The sequence below is a fragment of the Pleurodeles waltl genome, chromosome 8 (assembly GCF_031143425.1).
Source record: "Pleurodeles waltl isolate 20211129_DDA chromosome 8, aPleWal1.hap1.20221129, whole genome shotgun sequence".
NCBI lineage: Eukaryota > Metazoa > Chordata > Amphibia > Caudata > Salamandridae > Pleurodeles > Pleurodeles waltl.
In genome coordinates, this window is record NC_090447.1 from 1,193,462,794 (window position 1) to 1,193,484,388 (window position 21,595).

The 21,595-nt window shown below is 43.7% G+C and overlaps 1 protein-coding gene across 5 annotated transcripts in view; it reads left to right on the top strand.

Moving 5' to 3' along the window:
- The window catches only part of LOC138250516 (phosphatidylinositol 3,4,5-trisphosphate 3-phosphatase TPTE2-like), a 194,749-nt gene that overhangs the window by 89,190 nt on the left and 83,964 nt on the right, over positions 1-21,595 (top strand). For all 5 annotated transcript variants that reach the window (XM_069205467.1, XM_069205466.1, XM_069205471.1 and 2 more), the window contains exons 7-8: positions 2,412-2,511; positions 8,589-8,652. In XM_069205467.1, the coding sequence (XP_069061568.1) occupies positions 2,412-2,511; positions 8,589-8,652 (164 nt within the window). The remainder of the gene's footprint in view (positions 1-2,411; positions 2,512-8,588; positions 8,653-21,595) is intronic.

The following is a 21,595-nucleotide window of genomic DNA, read 5'->3' on the forward strand; positions in this document are numbered from 1 at the left end:
ACCAGGGCACCCACATTTACCTTCACTATCTAGTCTATGAATAGAAAAACTATCTGGAACGGAATATCAAGGTCAGGATCAGATGAGTGATCAAGTCACGTTATAGTAAGAAACACCAGATCAGGTTTATAATGGTCTGCAAACTGGACAAAGTCGAGACTGTGCTTAGCTAGGGATCTGATGTTAAGTAGCACACAATTAAGATAATTGTTTCCCAGGCTTCCCTGGATCAATCAGTGCTTATGGATTCGGTGGCGTGAGGCCTTCAATTTGCATGCACTGGGAGGCGGGAGGAAGAAATGACACCCCTTACATCTAAAGCAATTATGTTTACCGTCTATCATGAAAGTAGAACAGTTAGCGGGCTTACATGAAAGGGTTAATTTTTTGAATAACGAATGGGATTGAAATGGCCAGGGGTACTGGTGTTTGGCGCTGTCCTGCTGTGGACGGGCGCAGATGGGCTTGCCTTTGGCGTGCCAGCAGCATGCTCACTGGGTTGGACAGTGCTGCACGACCTAGTAAAAAGCTCATCATCAGGAGGCGTGGCCGAAGGCATGGCTGACTACAAGGAAGAGCCTTGAGCCACAAGTAAAACAGAGGCGGGGAAAAATAAAAGTACAAACTGGGGTCCAGCAACCCCTTTCCTGCCTAACATGCTCCCCTGTCAGCAGGATGTACTGGCAAAAAAAATTAAGTAAAATAAAGGTGAGAAATAAAAACACATAAACCAAATAAAACTGTGTATTCAGCCCAGATGTACGGTGCAAATATAAAAGGGAGGCAGGCACCTCCCAGTATGGCAACGCAATGTGCCACAGTTACAAGAAAATCAAAGAGTTGCAACAGTTTACAGTCTAGTGCGACCAATTTAAGAGAGGTGAGATCAATCCAGGGTGCACGCGTGTGTGTGGATTCCCTGTTTGTTTTCTTTTTGTCTTTTGTCATTTTCTGTTTTCTTCACAGCTCCCCTACCCCACTGACTGTCATGTGCACAAATGTGGGCCCTCGCACTATCCTTGGTACCACCCTTCCTTGACCTCCGAGGGCCCCTCTTGCTTCGCGGGACCAACAGATGTTGTGTATCTAGTGCTATGTTTAATTGTGCACTGTATATTCTAGCACTGTATGACTATTTCATGTGCTATGCCTTATGCTGCCCTCCGACTCCCATGTCCCTTATTTTGTCCCGATTTTTTTCAATAAAGAATTGTGAAACAAAAAAAAAGTTAGAGTGAGTTGAACGTGGGGGTGGGGGTTGGATCACCTTGTCACGTTTCAATCGTATGGGATGGAGATCTGCAGTTTTATTCTTATGCAGATTTCATACGAGGCAATATTTTATGACTAAAATTCCCTTTATTGGGTTTTGACCCTAGTATTGGTTGTAAAAAAAAAAAAAAACGTTGCGCTTGACTGGGTAGATCAGTATGTTTTCCCTTTGTGCCATTATCATTGAGCTGAATTTGTGTTGGGTATTATCTAGACGTTCCCCCACACCACAGTCATTTTGCAACTGTTCCTCACTCACCCGCTGCATTCTTTCATAAGGACAATTATGCTTGCAAAACTTACTAACCAACTACACAAGTTTTTTCTTCACTAAAGACTCCGCTTGATCTTCACCTTCCTTACCATTACTCAATGACTCACATGCCAGACCTTCTTATCCCATTCTCGTCACCAGTTGTAAAGAAGCTTACAAAATGCTGAAGCAAAATCGGTACCTTATTGCATCATTGACTATGTGCACCACAGCTTCTCCATGTATAATTTCAACAGTCCCTTATTCAAGCAAATAATCTATACACTACACTACATAATCGTAGTACAGGATACTAGTGGGGAACATGGAGAAAAGATACACGACTAAAGAATGCAAGGCATTACAAGACATTGATTATTAGGTGGCATTTTGTTATATATGTGCTTCCTCCATCGTGAATTTGTGTGTGATTTCTGAATTTCATGTTAGCGTTCATTTGCACTGTAAAATTGTATCAGTATCATAAATCGATTCGTCTTTGAGTGAATTCCTTGAATTACAAGTATGGAAATAATTAATAAAGGCATTTATTCAGAGTATGATGGATGGTACACTCATTCACAAACATGGTAAATATCCCTTCTGTCATATTACATTTGAATAGGCTGGAGTGCACTTGTAATGTAATGTTTACGGGTTGATATCTTGGTCTCAAACAAAATCCTATATGTTTAGCACTGTTGGTACAGCAATTCAGTTTTATTGGCACGAGATCCTGTACGTCATCTAGTGGTAAACATGTAAACATTGTAAACACGTCTTGTGAAAAGCCAATATTGGTGAGAGCTTTTCAGCTGCAAGGGCTCATAGAACGTTTTGTTGTCAAAAATAAAGTAACATTTTTGTATGTATTTTTTTGTGGCAGAATGGTCAACTTCCTGCGAGCTTTGAGAATTGTCATCTTGATCAGGATATTTCGTTTGGCTTCTCAGAAGAAGCAGCTTGAGAAAGTAACCAGGAGGATGGTAAGAATATTAAACACTCAAGAAGGTCTGATAGCTTTTAGCTGGACATGAAGTCTGTGCAAAGGGGGGAAGTTACCAATTGTGGTAATCAATTCTAGCTGTTGTATTGTATTGAATATCCTATTCATCCTGTACACTGGTGAACAGCACCATTCACCCGTGCATGGTGCTTGGGGGTCCTCCCACATTCATACTATGCATTGGAGCACAGCCCATTCGCCCCATTCTCAGGGGTACACCCACATTTATACTGTGCATTGGTGCACACCCTACCTACCCTGTGCTTTTATGTACATTGCATTCATCCTGTGCCCTTCTGTTCATTTGTATTCACTCTGTGAACACGGGTCCTCCTACATTCATACGTGCACTGGTGTTGTACACCCCATTCACCCCATGCTCTGGTGCCCCCTGCACCCTGTGCCCTTGTGTACATCCCTTTACCCTGATAACTAGAGTACACCCTCTTTCACACTGCAAAAATGTGCAGTCCATTCACCCTGTGCACAGCAGTATGTCTATATTCATACTGTGCATTCTTTACACCCTTCACACACGTGTCCACCCCAATCACCCACTGACAGTTGAGCATCCCATTCACCCCATGGACAGGGGTACACTAGCATTCACATAGTGCACTGGTGTACACCCTTTCACTTCTTGTGCACCTCCCATTATTCTGTGGTCTTGCACATACCCCCTTTCATGCTGTGTACTGATGTACACCTCATTGTCCATTCTATTCTTATTCCTGGTTGAACTTTGTGACCTATTGTTCATTTTTTGTCTTTCACTGTATCTTCTCTGCTAGCTGAGACTGGTGAATCCCTTTTATTTTTAGCTTTCTGATCCTGTCTGTTAGAAATGGGGTCTCTAGTTGGCAAACGGTTTGCACCCTGTCAAATTAGGGATCCTCACTCTAGTCAGGATAAGGGAAATACCCAGCTCAGATAGCCCCTGCCCACCCCCTTAGTAGCTTGGCACGAGCTGTCAGGCTTATCTCAGAAGCAATGTGTAAAGCATTTGCACATAACACACAGTAATAGAGTGAAAACACTACAAAAGGAGAACATCACACCAGTTTTAGAAAAATAGCCAATATTTATCAATATAAAACAAGACCAAATACAATAAAAATCCAACATACAGTAATAAAGATATGAATTTAGCAAGAATTACTTAAAAATAGGGTTCCTTGAAGTCAATATCTCTGTCTAGGGCTATCACGGTGTCATGAACAACAAATCCAACAGTTCAGGCCGGCCGCGGCGTCACAGGCCAGCTACGGTGTCGGGAAGACCTGTAAACATTACCTTGGAAATGCAGGATGTCACGATGAGGTCTGGAGAGCGGCGTCGCTGGTGTCCCGGTATCAGTTCCGGAGGTCTGTGCGGAGGTCGTTAGGCCCTAGAAGTTACACGTGTTGCAGATCGAACTCTGGGCTGATGAAGTCAGGAGCGCTGGTGTGGATGGCGTCGGGACGGTGGTGCTAAGCGGGACAGTGCAACTTGCGGAGCCCACAGGTCACGTTGGAGGCAGTGGCTCGGTGACGGTGTCCAGCGGCGTTGGTGAGACCAGGGCTGCGGTGTGAAGCAGGGTGGTGCGACATGCGGTGTCACCAGGTCACGGTGCAGGCAGTGGCATTGTCATTGCTGAAGCTCGTCGGTAGGCCCAAGTCGGCGGTGCGGTTCGGGACGGGCTCCATGCAGTGTCCACGGGTTGCGGTGCAGGTAGGGACGCCTGGTGATGATACTGGAGTCGATGGTGCTGGCGTCGGTGGACTGGGGCTACCCTGCAGGATGAGACCTGGAGAACTTTCTCAAGCAGGATAAAAAGCAGCTCTCCCTTTGCTCTCTTTTTAAGACAGAAGCAGCAACTGCAGGCCAACCCAGCCAAGGAACATAGCAAAGGGGCAGCACTCCTCCTCCAGCTCTTCAGTTCTTCTCCTTGGCAGAGGTTTCTCTTGATCCAGAAAGATTCTAAAAGTCTGGGGTTTTGGGTCCACTACTTATAACCATTTCTGCCTTTGAATTAGGAATACTTCAAAGGAAAGTTTCTGTTGTTCACAAGATCCTGCCATGCCCAGGCCTGGCCCCAGACACACTCTAGGAGGTCAGGGACTGCATTGTGTGAGGGCAGCCACAGCCCCTTCAGGTAAGTGACCACTCCTCCCGCCATTTTAGCCCAGATGCCCCATCAGGATATGCAGGCTACACCTCAGCTCCCTTTGTGTCAATGTCTAGAGGGAATTCACAACAGCCCAACTGTCAGTCTGACCCAGACGTGGAATACACAAGTAGACAGAGGCACAGAATGGTTTAAGCAAGAAAATGACCATTTTCTAAAAGCAGCATTTTCAAACAAACAATAAAAAAAAAAAACTTTACCAAAAGATGTATTTTTAAATTGTGAGTTCAGAGACTCCAAACTACACATCTCAATCGGCTCTCAAGGGAAACTACACTTTAAGGATAATTAAAGGCAGCCCCCCTGTTAACCTTTGAGAGAGATAGGCCTTACAACAGTGAAAAACAGATTTGGCAGTATTTCTCTGTTAGGAAAAGTAAAACACATCAGTACATGTCCCACCTTTAACATACATTGCACCCTGCCCATGGGTCTACGTTGTGCCTACCTTAGGGGCGTCTTACAGGTAGGAAAAGGGAGGATTTGGGCTTGGCAAATGTGGACACTTGCCAGGTCAAATTGCAGTTTAAAACTGCACACACAGACACTGCAGTGGCAGGTCTGAGACATGTTTACAGGGTTACTCATGTGGGTGGCACAACCAGTGCCTCAGGCCCACTAGTAGCATTTGACTTACAGGCCCTGGGCACCTCTAGTGCACTTTGCTAGGGACTTACTAGTTAATCAACTATGACAATCATGGATAAACTAATCACCAATACAATTAACATAGGGAGCACTTGCACTTTAGCACTGATCAGCAGTGGTAAAGTGCACAGAGACAATAGACCAGCAAAAACAGATCAGAAAAAGTAGGAGGAAGAAGGCAAAACGTTTGGGGATAACCCTGCAAAAAGGGCCATTTCCAACACTGTTCATAATTGTTTCTTATTTGGATTCCTTGGTGAAGATGTGTAATCTTTTTCTACTGCTTTTATTGTAATAGTACTCCTGCAAAGTGTATCTAATTTATAAATGTAAGTATCCCATTTGAATATCTGAACTTTCCAGCCATAAATCTCACTCTTTTAGGTGTGTATTTGTTTGATAATGTGTTCAAATAACATCCACTTAGCTTTGTTGATCTATAATTGTATTTCTTGCTTCAAGCGTACTATTTCTGCGTGCAATGCGCTGATGAAATTTGTTCTGTGGTCCACTTATCCATAAAGCCCTTGAGTTTGCTGCACAGAGTTCACATTTTCTGGGCATCGTGGTATTTAGCAATAGACATATAGGGCCTCATTATGACCCTGGAGGCCGGCGGTAAGCTGGCAGTGTTCCGCCAGCTATTATGACTGTGACGCAATAGCCGCACCCATACCGCCGGCCCCTCCACTATACTGCCAGGCTTCCGCCTGGCGGTCATAATCCCCAGGGCGGTAAACTCTGCCATGGAAAGGCTGGCGGTAAGGAGGACTTGGGGTGCCCCTGGGGGCCCTGCATTGTCCATGCACTTGACATGGGCAGTGCAGGGGCCCCCAGGCATAGCCCCATCACGCATTTCACTGCCCGAATTTCGGGCAGTGAAATGTGTGACGGGTGCTACTGCACCCGCTGCACATCAGCATTGCCGCCGGCTCTATTACGAGCCAGCAGCAATGTTGATGTGCCTTTTCCGCTGGGCCAGCGGACGGTAACAGTGGAAAAGTCGAAATAGGGAGCCAGAAATACTAGCAGCACTGGCGGTATTTCAGATATGTGACATTGCTCACAACGTTTAATGGCAGTCCTGTATTACATGGTTCCTTAAGTACTTCGCTAGCATATGTGATGTGCAGGGGTGATGTCTGGTCACTCAACACTTTAATAGTAACAGAAATGATCTGGAGATCTGTTCAGATTGCAAACTTGCTGTGGTTGCAGGACTCAATCTTTGGCATGTGTCAAAAGACCATAATAGTAATAAATGTCTTCATAGAAAAATCATTATCCTGATTAAGATTGACACATTTTAATAGTTATAATTTGATCAAAAGGGCCAGTTCAAAGCATTTTGTGCTGTGCTCTTCATAAGAAGAATGTATAAAAATGAAGCCTACAATAAAAAGACCTAAACCATTGCTGCTTTGTATCATTCTCATGAACGGTGTGTCAAACAACACATGTTTTACAGTGTGGAATCGCTCTACCCTCTAGACTGCCATGTTCTAAACATTATTCTCCAAGTCAGCACTACCCACTTATGGTTAAATCCACAGAGCCTTGGTTGATCCTTTAAATAAGTAAGCCAATACTCAAATTCTGACGTATTATGTTGAGAAATTATCCCGTGTGTGTGCCACGGTCTAAGAGAAAACCCATTAGTGTATACCCAGAAGATCCCTGGTTAGGGGTGTCTGTTAACTACAGGTGGATTACACATGAGCCCACTGACCGTGGCTCTTGACATTTACAACATTATTGCTAACTACAAGTGGGTTCTTTAAGTTACTTGATTTCTCTAGGAGTTGTGTTTGGAAGAACCGAAAGGAAACTAAAATAACTAGGCACTGACCTGTTTACATTTGTCTAACATTAGTGGACATCCCTATTGTGGGGAAACCCCAAGTTGTGCAGTTAAGTTATATCACTGTAATACATGGATGATAGTATAACAAGATACATGGGTGATAAATTAATAGCAGAATAAGGGAAGATAGCAACTTTTTTGTTGAGAAAAGGGGGTCTTATTTTTGGTTTTAATTACATATTTGATCCTGACAAAGTATTAACTGCATTGAACAGAGATGTAGTTATTTAATAATAAATATTGAAACTTATCATCCTCCACCAATTCGATTGATTTTCTGTAGGGAAATCGTATTTCTTTATGAAGAGAATAATTTGGATACTTTGACACACATCAAGGCCTCCAGGCACAGCAAGTGTGGGGTGGATTCTGGACAGATCTTGAGATCACCTGTGTCAGAAGCCTAGGCATAGCAGACATTGTCAGTGGAGTGTTGGATCATGTGAACATTAAGTGACTGAGTGAAACATTTTGTGATCTTGCTTCACTGACATTTTATGTGGGCTGTAACCTAGGGTTGTAAGTGAAATATGAACATAGGAAGTGTTTCACGGATGCATGAGCACCTCACGTTCTTTTGATGGTATCTAATTAGTTTCAGATGCAATGCAGAATTTCCTTAGTAGGGAAGGATACCTAATGCTGTACAGGCCACAATTTGATGGGCTTGTTGCAAAAACTGCTTATGTCGTGATGGACAATTTGCAACTGTCTCTGTTAATTGGATTATATTGAAGTAGCACTTTAACTGGGTTTATTAGGACGTGCTGCACCACATGACTTGGGATCTTCTGTCCATTCACTGAGAGAGGGTGCAGAAGAAACCAAGCAGTTTCCTTGATGTTTGGTGAGATGGGAATCAGCGTGCAGGGAATGGGAAATGTAAATAAAAAGGCTTGAACACCATTAGAAAGGGTATTATCTGCTTATGATTTGAAAGCATGTGAATGTCATGTGGAGATGAGGCATGGTGCCAGAATGAGCAGTGATGAAAGGCTGTTTTATGCTTTGCTTAACCCAAAAGCATTAAGGGAGTCATGAAAAATGAACCTAGGTTTGGGCAGCTGCCGCCTTGATGCAGCTTTGTTAATTTGTTTCAGATGGAGTTTTGTTTTAGATGCAAGTTGTGTGGTGGTGTGCCACTTTGCCAAGTGGACCTCTAGGCTTTGTAGTATGTTTGGGTGGTCACGCTGGGGTGATCTCAGTGGTAATGTTGGGGTTTGCCAGTTGGTGACAACAATTCCACCCATCTCTCTCTACTTTCAATGAAATCTGCAATGCCTTTAATTACCTCTACATCACATTCCATTGGCTTGACATTATTCAAATTAAGTTTTATTTTCAACTTTAAGAGAACATGCTTTTTTTGTTCTTTCAGGTTTCAGAGAACAAAAGGCGTTATCAAAAGGATGGCTTTGACCTGGATCTCACTTACATAACTGGTTTGTAAAATATAATAATATATTCCATTGGTGTATCAGTGCACATGTTTGCTACGATTAATCCAAATGCCATGAATTCTAGTGCATATACTAAGAAAGACTTGCTGATAAGTGGTTGACAAACAAATTTGGATAAACATTTAAATCCACACTCAGGAGATACACAGTCTTTGTTAAATAAACTCTTGCAACTCTTGTGTATGAAGAAGTCTCATTATGGATACACAAGATCTTCCATAATTTCAATACATGTTTCCATTGTTACTTTAATGAGTCCACCATTGTAATATTGGGGAACCAGTAGAATGAGTGATTTTGCAATTGGTTGTTAATTGGAAGAGACTGCTCTCTTAAAAACCTCCCTTGCCAAACAGCATTTCTTAGCACGTGTAAGCTACACATTGTTAGATAGTATGTGATGGACTGTGTGTGCTGGAATTTGCTAGAACATGCCTGAAAGTTCTAAAAAGTGAAGTTTCCATGAAGGTAATTAATCCTGATTGTAGAGTGTTAATTAGGTAATTGCATAGGTCCTTGTGTTTGAAAGTTAAAACCACAAAATAAGGTAAATTACCTTCCTGTCATGATAAAACCCCAAAACTGCCAGGACAGTTCTGTAAGCCCTCTTCTTAATTAGGGAAGAGGGTTGAAGAATCAGGACTACAGTCAAAATTCTGTTTGTAACCATAGACCCGTAAGAGATTACCGAAGGATGTAGAGATGATACTACCCATATAGGATCCGATGAAGATCCAGTAATTTGTACCACAACATTGCTTCTCCATGGCCACTAGCACTTTTTTGTCAAAATGTAGAAAGCAGTGAAGTAGTTTCAGGGTCAGGGGCGGCTCATCCCCAATGGCGGAGGAGCGTCGCTAACCTGGCTAAGAGACAGCATTAGAAAAATAAAACAATACTTTAATATTGTTTTATTTTTCTGCTGGTGGCTCAGCCAGCATGTAAAGGGAAGGGCAGGGCTGGGTCATGGGAGGTGGGAGGGGGAATGAGGAATGTAGTGCACTAAGTGCACATGTGTTTGCCCGGCCGTCTTAGGCAGGCCAAACACACGTGTGCACTTAGGTTTCTCCAGCCGGGCTGGAGAAACTGTAAAGGCCCCAGGGTAGTGTCTGTGAAGGAGTCCAAGCCGCTCAGACCAATCCTGATGCTGCTTTCATGCTAAGTTCAGCATGAAAGCAGCCCCAGGGTTCCTGGGGAGCCTGTTCTGGTGTCCTAGTGAATGGTGTCACACACATTTGACGTTAATAGCTTATGTGGACATAAAGTTCTGGAGGCCTAAGCACAAACTACCCTCATAGCCAAAAATGATTTAGCATGGGGTGGCTGGGGGGCGGACAGTGGAAGGGTTGGGAGCGAAAGGCCTTGGCTGTTAAATCAGCAAATATTCATGATGTTAGCTACAAATTAAAGAATTAACTTATATGGGTACAAGCTTCAAGGATTTTCTTATAGACTGGTAGAAAGGTTATGGTAAAAAATTGGACAGAAATTTGATATTGTTACTATACTGCTTCTCCTATTTGTGTGCTGTTGTTTGGGCTGTGGACAAGCAGCCCATTGACATGGGCAATTTCTGTTCGATGCTGTGGGAGCTAGCTGGAACTGGAGGCTAACTAGGCTTGGATATCAGCTGTTACCTGATTAGATTTCACTGCATATGATGTCAGAGCCATGCCAATCTGTGTTTTCAAAACTTAAAAAAATACTGGTCTTATAGTCACACAATTTTAGCAAGCATGACTCCCCCAGTGCTTCCAATAGTACCACTCTGCATCAGCGCACAACTTCACTCTCTATTGTTCTGACATAACAGGCTGACTCCTCTTGTGGGTACTTGTGGGTGGTGAAGAGCTGGTTGCCTTGCTCTTTCAGCTCCTGTGCGCTTGGGCTTTTTTCTGGCCCAACCCTGACCTCCTTTTCCTCATACCCCTTCATCCCGGGACCAGCAGGAAGTGTCACTCACTTCCTGCTTAATTACAATGAACTGAATTTTATGTACTTACGTTCTATCAGTCAACATGAACCCTAAAAACACATGTACACTGACTTATGTGAAAAGGAAGAGTAACAACCCAGTATTTCCTGGGTGCCTGGAGGAATGTTTTTTCTTAAATGGAGCACATTTCTCCTGTCAGTCAAATAAAATAAACTATATGTGTACTTGTACATTTATATATTATTTGTATATACAGATTTGTTTTCCGTAGTAAAAATTCTGCATGAGTAAATTCTGCAAATTATAGTACTCTTGTGAATATTTGCTTATCATTAATTTCTCAATATATTCCTGGGATTCTTTGAAAATCCCACTGTAGTTAGAAATTAAAAATTCCAACAGGTGTAGATTTCTGATTTTTAGCTCCTGTTTTTGTGAACTTGGGCCTAAAGCGGTGCCAATCTGACAGTCACCTTCCCTACTCTAAAGACATTTATTCCCCCTTTATGAGAAAGATCCTTAGGGTATATACACCTGTGTGAAAATTCCTTGAAGGGAAAGCACTCACTCAAATGACTTTTGGAATCTTCTGGTACCAGACACCTTTTGGAGATGGCCAAGGTGCCTTAGACATCACAAAGGATTGCTCCTTAGCTGGCACTCCACCATACCAGATGGAAGCATTCTGGGATAGCACTGGCATTTAGAATGAAATCTCCCAAAATGGCTGGCAGTGCACCAGACTGAAAACAATGTGCAGTGCACGTGCATCTTGTGTAAGTACTGGAAATATCAGCCTTATAGGTGCTACAGAATAATAGGTAAATGCAAACTTTTGTAGATCCTTATGCTGAAGAATATGAAGATGAAAAATGAGATGGAGCAGAAAAGGCTAGATTGCTTTCTTTACAAGTGGTTTCAGACTTGGGTGCCAATTATGTGTGTGTATGTAAATATATGTGTGTATATATATATATATCTATGGATGTGTGTATATGTATATATATATATATATATATATATATATATATATATATATGTGTGTGTGTAGAAAGAAGGAGTCTGCCGCGTGGTCCCATTCCTGGAGACCCCCTCCTCCCAAGACCAAATCCTGCTTACTGCAGAGGTGCCCACCCTTGGAGGTAACTGTTTACTTTTGTTTGCCAGGAGCTGTGACAGCTCCTGCCAATGTAAAGCAAATCTAACTCCGCTCCCAGCAAGTGGGAGCAGTTGGGAGAATTAAAACTGCTCCCGCTTGCTGAGAGTGGAGTTTTCATCTCTTTTCCTGCCCACAGGCCTGCAGATGGGAAAGAGATGCAATGATTGCTCCCACATGCAGGGAGCCTCATGCACAACAGCTCCCTGTGTGCAGGACTCCTGCAGGAGATGGGGTGCCGGCTGAGGCCACTGGGGTCTTGAGGTTCCTCCCACGGTCCACTAATCATATTAACTTCATGGGCAAGGCCAAGCAAGTGTGTTTTCTCTGAATTTCCACAGTGAAATAGTTATATATAATCCTTGATGGAGATGTTTTTAGCCTGGCTTTTTTCGAGCGCAATATCCCATGTTGGGTCTGTGACGCGTGGGTTCTTTATTGTCATCTGTTGCTGAGACCAGAGATCTTGTTCTAAACTTTTGAAAATTACCAGTATGTTAACTTGCCTAGAAGTCCTGCCGTATGGCCTGCTCCATATAAAATTGTGATATGCAATGTCTACCCCCTCCCCCCCCAATTTCCCTGAAACATGGAGAGCTTACCAAAAGGACCCCCTAAGTGTGTTTCCTGATGATTTTGAAGATACGTTTTTGATGTATAGGAATAGGATCAGATCTACACCAAACAAAGAAGCACTTCATGAGTGCTGTGGGTTAGTCCACAGTGCCCAGCCTACAGGCTAGGCCCTGCCTCCAAACCCTGCTGCACACGGCAAAAGGCCATGCGTGGCATGGCATTGGGTGGCCCTATGGCCTATCCTGCTGCGCATGTCTGAAGGCCATGCATGGCAGGGGTTTGGGTGGCTATAGGGGATTGGCTGCAGGTCCTGGCCGCACAGCTGTGCGAATGTAAAGAATTAAAATGACTTTACATTAAAAAAAATAGACATTTGATGAAAAAACAATGATTACAGAGATGTTATAGTTAGGTAATAGAATGAAAACAACATAGAATTTCACTTAAAACACCAAAGGTTACAGGGACGTTATAGTTAAGCTCACATTTCAAACATACAAAACCATAGAAATTCAGCCATTATAGTTATTTCAAGAAAGGTAACTATGACTCACACCCTTAACATGCACTGTTAATTACCCCAGATACTACATCACTCATGATATTTTTAATTACATGATTGATATCATCACTGTAACGTTTGCAGTAACATTATTGATGAGAAAACTGCATGGCGGGGGTGCGAGTAATAGTTACCTTAGGGCACAAGTTAAAGTTTCTTGAAATAACTCTGATTTTCTATGGTTTTGTACATTTGAACTGTGAGTGTGAACATAACATCCCTGTAACCTTTGCAATTTCTATGTTTCTTTAAATTCTATTTCCTAACTATATCGTCCCTGTAAACTTTGTTTTTTTCAGTGAATGCATATATATGTTTGATGGCATGTGTAGCTGCAGATACACATGCTTTGCATAAGTCCGCCACCTAGTGTTGAGCTCGGGTGTTATCAGTTGTTTTTCTTTGGAAATGCTTTTTTGAGTCACAAGATCGAGTGACTCCTCCTCTCGGTGATTAATGTACAGGGGCATCGAGTCCTTTGTTAGATTGTTTTCTTTCCGCAGTGGGGTTTGGACGTGTTTCCTCTCGCTCCGGTAGATCTCGGTTCAGTACTAACTGAACTTCTCTCTTCCTTCTATAAACTTCGGTATCGTTTTCGATAGCATTTTTCTCACTTCCATTCGATCCGATTGCAATCGTTGGGGTCGATTAAATGTCCTTTTTGGGTGACCGCGCCCTTCTCAGGCCTACTTAGACTCGTGGTTGCCAGACAATGTCAGGCTGATGGCATGGACTCCATTTCGCTTTTGTCCTTGGTGTCACGCCAAGTTCCCATACACCGACCAACACCCGGTGTGCATCCTTTGTCTCTCACAGGGAAGAAAGCTGTGAAGCATGTCGATCCTTCAGTTCAAAGAAAACTCTGAGGGATCGAAGAGCGCATCAGTTGGAGATGTCGTCCAAGTCGTTGGAACAAACCCCCAACATTTTCTGAGAAGAACAAGCTCAATCTGCAGTTTCCATTGCAGACTCTGATTCAGACCGAGACTCGGATGGGGATAGCCAATCTATTCCAGCGGCACAGTACGTGAGTACATGAGACCCTTCCCATCACCTAAAGGCAACCAAAAAGACATCAGCACTGGTCTTGGGTCCACCACTGCTTGCCAGCCATGGTAGAGCCCGAAAAAGACACATACTGATGACCAACCCTCGGGTTCGGCACCACTGCTGCTTCGAGATTGAGTCAAAAAGCGGAGACTTCCACCTCAGAGCCAAAAAAACTGCCATCAGCTTCGGAGCCAACACTCTCGGCACGGCTAAAACATTCAGTCTCCAAACTTTCGGAGCTTAAACCTGTTGGTGGGAATTATGCTACGACAACGATAAGTCTTCAGACATAAAGCCCATACTAGAAGTGATGGACGCTAAACAGCGCAAAATCCAGATCCACAAAGACACTGGAAGGATTATTGCTTCTCCTCCTCCTACAAACAAGAGAAAGTTAACTTACCAAGAGACTTAAGAAGCTGGGCCTCCACCTGCTAAGATATTCAAGCATAAGGAGAAACCAAAGACAGTACAATAGCCTTCACCACCACATTCTCCTTTACTTCCTGCTTCTCCTCCATTAGATACTCCACCACCACCTTCACCTACACAATTTTCTCCACAATCCCCTATCTCTACATATGGGGATGATTTAGATGACAATCATTACAATGCAGACCCATGGGATTTATATGATCCAGACCCTCTACCATCCAATGATCCTGATTCATACCCGGCTAGCCCATCTCCACCTGAAGATACTACTGCCGGCAACCAGGTCATAGCTAGGGCAGCTGCAAACCACAACGTGCAGTTGCATACAGATCCCATAGATGATGATTTTTTATTCAATACATTACCATCCACTCACAAGTAATATCAATGCCTACCCATGTTCCAATGCCTACCCAAGCTTAAACATGCAGATGACATTTTCAAAGAGCCAGTGAAGTCTAGGGTTATTACACCAAGGGTAAACAAAAAGTACAAACCCACACCTTCAAATCCAATTTTTATTACCCAACAATTGCCACCTGACTCTATAGTTGTTAGTGCAGCCAGGAAAAAGGCAAATAGGCAATCCACAGGGGATACTCCTTCCCTAGACAAGGAAAGTCACAAGTTTGATGCAGCAGGCAAGAGAGTGGCCTCTCAAGCTGCTAATCACTGGAGTACTGCAAATTCTCAAGCTGTATTAGCAAGATATGATAGAGCTCCTTGGGATGAGATGGAGGAGTTATTACACTAACTTCCACCAGAACACCAAAAAAGGGTACAACAAATAGTTACAGAGGGCTAGTCTATCTCTAATAACCAAATTAGGTCTGCCTTAGATGCAGCAGGCACAGCAGCAAGGGGTATTAACACCTGTGTGGTTATTAGAAGGCACGCATGGTTACAAACTTCAGGGTTCAAACCTGAAATACAACAGGCGGTACTCAACATGCCTTTTGAAAAGCAACACTTTTTTGGCCCAGAAGTAGATACCACCATAGAGAAACTAAATAACGTCTCTGATACAGCTAAAGCTATGTGTGCCCTGCTCGGGGAACTTTTCGTAGGCCCCACTTTAAAGGTGGTTTTAAACCATCAACCTCTGAGCCGTCCACATCTCAACAAAAGCAAGGACAACAATTTTACACCAGAAGCTCTTTCAGAGGATCTTACAAGGGAAACAACTTTAGAGGTAGAGGTAAATCCACCACCACAAGAGGTTCCCCCACCTCAACTAAACAGTGACTTTCTGCACATCCCCACATAGTATACATCTCCTGTGGGAGGAAGACTGGACAATTTCTACCAACAATGGCACAACATTACAACAGATCAATGGGTGCTGTCAATTATCCATAATGGTTATTGCCTAAAACACATCTCTACTCCACAAAACATTCCTCCTCGCTCGCACAGGCTTTCTCTGGAACACCTAAATTTATTGAAACAAGAGGTACAATAACTTCTACTCAAGGATGAAATAGAGATGGTACCTATATCTCAGCAGGGGGCAGGAGTATATGTTCTATACTTCCTTATACCAAAAAAGGACGGTACTCTCAGACCAATCCTGGATCTCAGACCCCTCAATCAGTACATCCTGTCAGAGCATTTCCACATGGTCACTCTTCAGGACGTCATTCCCCTGCTACAAAAACAAGACTAGATGACAACATTAGATCTAAAAGATGCTTACTTCACATTCCTCATACACCCAGCACATCACAAATTTCTAAGATTTGTGATAGCAGGAAACCACTACCAGTTCAAAGTACTACCCTTTGGAGTAACAACAGCACCAAGGGTATTCACCAAATGCCTCACAGTGGTTGCAGCATACCTCAGAAGGCAACATATACATGTCTTTCCCTATCTGGACGACTGGCTCCTAAAAGCCAGCACCATTCAAACCTCTCAACACCACACACACTACACAGTGGATACCCTACACAGTCTAAGGTTCACAATCAATTACCAGAAATCTCATCTGCAACCAGCGCAAATACAACCATATCTGGGAGCTATTCTGAACACTCAATCAGCATTAGCGTTCCCAAACCCACAGAGAATTCAAGCTTTCCACAATCTCACATCTCAACTACAATACAATCACACTTACACAGTGAGGTTTATCATGAAACCTTTAGGAATGATTGCATCGTGCATAGCATTAGTACCAAATGCATGTCTAAACATGAGACCCCTACTACAGTGTCTCTCGCAACAATGGTCTCAGGCACAGGGTCAACTTCACGATCTAGTGTTGTTGGACCGCCAAACTTAGATCTCTCTGTAATGGTGGAATCACACCAACTTATCAAAAGGGGGGCCATTTTAGGACCCTGTGCCATGGACTATAATCACCACCGATGCATCAATGATAGGTTGGGGAGCCCATCTCAACAACCTTACCATACCAGGGGAATGGGACTCATTTCAACAAACTTATCACATAAATCGTTTGGAATTGCTAGCAGTGTTTCTAGCACTCAAAGCTTTTCAGTCACAGATCATGCACAAAACAGTGTTGGTAAAGTCAGACAACATGACCACAATGTATTATCTGCAAAAACAGGGGGGAGGACACATTCATCTCAATTGTCCCTTCTCGCACAGACAATTTGGGAATAGGCAATTCACAATCACATTCAACTACTAGCAGAGTATATCCCAGGGATACACAACCAACTAGCAAACCTCATAAGCAGGACTCATCAACAAATACATGAATGGGAGATTCACCTACAGGTGATTTAACAGTACTTCTGCATGTTGAGAACCCCAGACATAGACCTCTTTGCAACAAGCGGAAGCTCCAAATGCCCAAACTTCGCATCCAGGTAGCCATACCCTCAATCCAAGGTCAATGCTCTATGGATCAATTGGTCAGGAAAATTTGCTTACGCTTTTCCCCCTCTCCCACTAATTCTATTTCTGGTCAACAAGATCCGTCACACCTCCCTCACTATCATACTCATAGCTCCCACATGGGCGTGTCAACACTGGTACACAACACTGTTGGATCTCTCTGTAGAACCACACCATAAGTTCCCAAACAGACCCGACCAATTGACTCAAAACAAAGGTCAAATCAGGCATCCCAATCCCAGTATGCTCAACATTGTGATTTGGCTCCTGAGGTCATAGAATTTGGATATCTACAGCTTCCAACAGAATGTATGGACATTCTAAAAGAAGCACACAATCCTAGAAACAGACCGTGTTATGCAGCTAAATGGAAATGTTTTGTAAACTACTGTCAACCCAAAAACATTGATCCACTAAAAGCCACAGTACAGGATATTGTCTGTTAATTGCTTCATTTACAAAAAGCAAATCTTGCATATTTATCTATTAGAATTAATTTAACAGCAATGGCTGCTTACCTACAAAAAAGACAGCGTACTTCTCTCTTTAGGATTCCTATCATAAAAGCTTTTATGGAAGGCCTTAAAAGAATTATTCCACCTAGAGCTCCACCGGCTCCTGCATGAAATCTTAACATCATGCTCACAAGGCTTCACGGTCCACCATTTGAACCCATGCATTCTTGCACTCTTCAATTTCTCTCATGGAAGGTTGCTTTCCTAGTAGCAATTACTTTTTTAAGGAGAGTTAGTGAAATTCAGGCATTCACTTTAGAAGAAACTTTCTTCCAAATTCACAAAAATGAAATAGTACTTAGGACTAACCCAAAATTTCTACCTAAAGTAGTTTTACCCTTTCACATCAATCAGTCAGTGGAAATACTAGTCTTCTTTCCACAGCCAGATTCAGTACTGAGAGAGCTGTTCACACTATTGATGTCAAAAGAGCTCTCATATATTACGTGGATAGAACAAAATATTTCAGAAAATCTAAACAACTTTTTGTGGCTTCGCAACAACCTCATAAGGGTAAACCTATTTCAAAACAAGGATTAGCCAGATGGATAGTAAAGTGTATTAAAACTTGCTATCTTAAAGCTAAAGGACAGCTATTAGTAACTCCTAAAACACACTACTAGAAAGAAAGGAACTTCAATGGCATTCTTAGGAAATATACCAATGGCAGATATATGCAAAGCAGCCACATGCTCCACACCACACACATTTACTAAACACTGCTGTGTGATGTGTTATCTCGCAAACAAGCACATGTTGGTCAAGCAGTACTTGAAACACTATTTCAAAATACTCCAACTCCTACAGGATAGCCCACGCTTATTTTGGAAGGGGACTGCTTTTCATTCTATGCAAAGCATGTGTATCTGCAGCTACACAGGCCATCAAACAGAAAATGTTACTTACCCAGTAGACATCTGTTTGTGGCATGTAGTGCTGCAGATTCACATGCACCCTCCCTCCTCCCCGGAGGCCTGTAGCTGTTGTAGTATTTTCTTTATGTAAATATGTAAATATACTGCATGGACATCTTCTTTTCTTAAGATATATATATATATATATATATATATATATATATATATATATATATATATATATATATATATATGTGTGTGTGTGTGTGTACATATACATTTATTCACTCCTTACTTCAACCTCCTGCAGGAAAACAATCTAACAAAGGGCTCGATGCCCATGCGCACTATCACCAAGAGGAGGAGTCACTTGATCTTGTGAGGCGAAAAAGCTTATTAGAAGAAAAACAACTTGTAACACTCCGAGCCCAACACTATATGGTGGAATTAGGCAAAGCATGTGAATCTTCAGCACTACATGCCATGAACAGATGTCTACTGGGTAAGTAACATTTTATATATATATATATATGTTCGGTGGCATGTGTAGCTGCAGATACACATGTTGTGCATAGTCCGCCGTCTGGTGTTGGGTCGGAGTGTTACAAGTTGTTTTTCTTCGAAGAAGTCTTTTCGAGTCACGAGACCGAGGGACTCCTCCTCCTTTGTTCCATTGCGCATGGGCGTCGACTCCATCTTAGATTGTTTTTTTTCCGCCATCGGGTTCGGACGTGTTCCTTTTCGCTCCGGGTTTCGGGACGGAAAGATAGTCATAACTTCGGAAAAATACGTCGGTATTGTTTCGTTCGGTATCGGGTTAGAATAGAATCGACACCGAATCGTGAAGAGCTCCGGTAGCCCTTCGGGGTAATTTCGATCCCCTGTCGGGGCCTGGTCGGCCCGACCGCGTGTAACATCGACACTGATGGAACGGACCCCGTTCCGATTCTGTCCTAAATGCCACAATAAATATCCATATACAGACCAACATTTGGTCTGTAACTTGTGCCTGTCGCCCGAGCACAAGGAAGAAACGTGTGAGGCCTGTCGTGCGTTTCGGTCCCGAAAAACGCTCCGTGACCGGCGAGCCAGAAGATTGCAGATGGCGGCCACGCCGACAGGACAGCGAGGGTTCGAGGAACAAGGAGAAGAAGAGGAAGCCTTCTCCATCCATGAATCGGACTCGGAAGAATTCGACGTCGAGGAAACCGTGAGTAAGACGTCGAAGCACGCACCACACAAGAAAACAGACAAGGCCCAGGGGACGCCACTGCCAACAGGCCATGGCTCAACCCATAAAGTAGGTGACCGTCCATCGGCACCGAAAAAGGCCGAACTGGTGCCGAGATCGTCCGACTCGGGTCGAGACACAGGCACGCAGCAATCTCGGGACCGAGAAAGTGCTGCCGAAAAAGATCGACGCCGAGACAGCAGAACCGAAGCTGCTCGACGCAGAGACAGTGGCACCGAAGATGATCGACGCCGAGAAAGCTCCACTCCGAAAAAGAGAAAATTCTCCTCGGAGCCGAAAACAAGCAAAGACACAGTTTTGGTGCCAAAACGACCAGCAACCGAACCGACTGCCAGCTCATATTCAGAGGAACAATCACTGTCCTCTCAAATGCGCAAACACAGATTTGAAGAAGAGTTACAGACCACTGACGTAGACCACACACAAAAGCGGATCTTCATACAGAGTGGGACAGGGAAGATCAGCACTCTTCCCCCAATCAGGAGAAAAAGGAGACTCGAGTTCCAAACACAAGAACAAACACCACAAACAAAAGTGGTGAAGAAGGTAACTCCGCCACCCTCTCCTCCACCTGTAACCCATATATCACCGGCACAGACTCCGTCACAATCACCGGCTCATACCACCATGAGCCAAGATGACCAAGACGCTTGGGACCTATACGACGCCCCAGTATCAGACAATAGTCCTGAGTCGTACCCTACCAAGCCCTCACCACCTGAGGACAGCACAGCGTATGCACAGGTGGTAGCTAGGGCAGCAGAGTTCCATAACGTGTCGTTACACGCAGAACCTGTCGAGGATGACTTCCTTTTCAACACCCTCTCCTCCACCCATAGCACCTACCAAAGCCTGCCTATGCTTCCAGGAATGCTAAGGCACGCAAAGCAGATCTTCAAAGAACCTGTCAAAAGTAGAGCGATAACTCCAAGGGTGGAGAAAAAATATAAAGCACTGCCCACGGACCCTGCTTTTATCACCTCACAACTGCCACCAGATTCAGTTGTGGTAGGGGCAGCTCGCAAGAGAGCCAACTCGCACACATCAGGCGATGCACCACCTCCGGATAAAGAGAGCCGCAAGTTCGACGCAGCTGGGAAAAGGGTCGCACTACAAGCTGCAAACCAGTGGCGCATCGCAAACTCTCAGGCGCTCCTAGCGCGATATGATAGAGCCCATTGGGACGAGATGCAGCATCTCATCGAGCATCTATCCAAAGAATTTCAAAAACGGGCAAAACAAGTGGTTGAGGAGGGACAAAACATCTCCAATAACCAAATACGCTCCTCTATGGATGCAGCGGACACAGCTGCAAGAACAATAAATACCGCAGAAACCATAAGAAGGCACGCATGGTTGCGCACATCTGGCTTTAAACCGGAAATACAGCAAGCGGTGCTCAATATGCCGTTCAATGAACAACAATTGTTTGGACCCGAAGTGGACACGGCAATTGAGAAATTGAAAAAGGACACTGACACAGCCAAGGCCATGGGCGCACTCTATTCCCCGCAGGGCAGAGGCACTTTCGGCACCTTCCGCAAAACAACCTTTAGAGGGGGGTTTCGGGGTCAAACCACACAAGCCAGCACCTCACAATCAACACCGTCTACCTACCAGGGACAGTACCAAAGGGGAGGATTTCGGGGCCAGTACAGAGGAGGACAATTCCCTAGAAACTGGGCAAAATTTCAAAGTCCAAAAACCCCTACACCCAAACA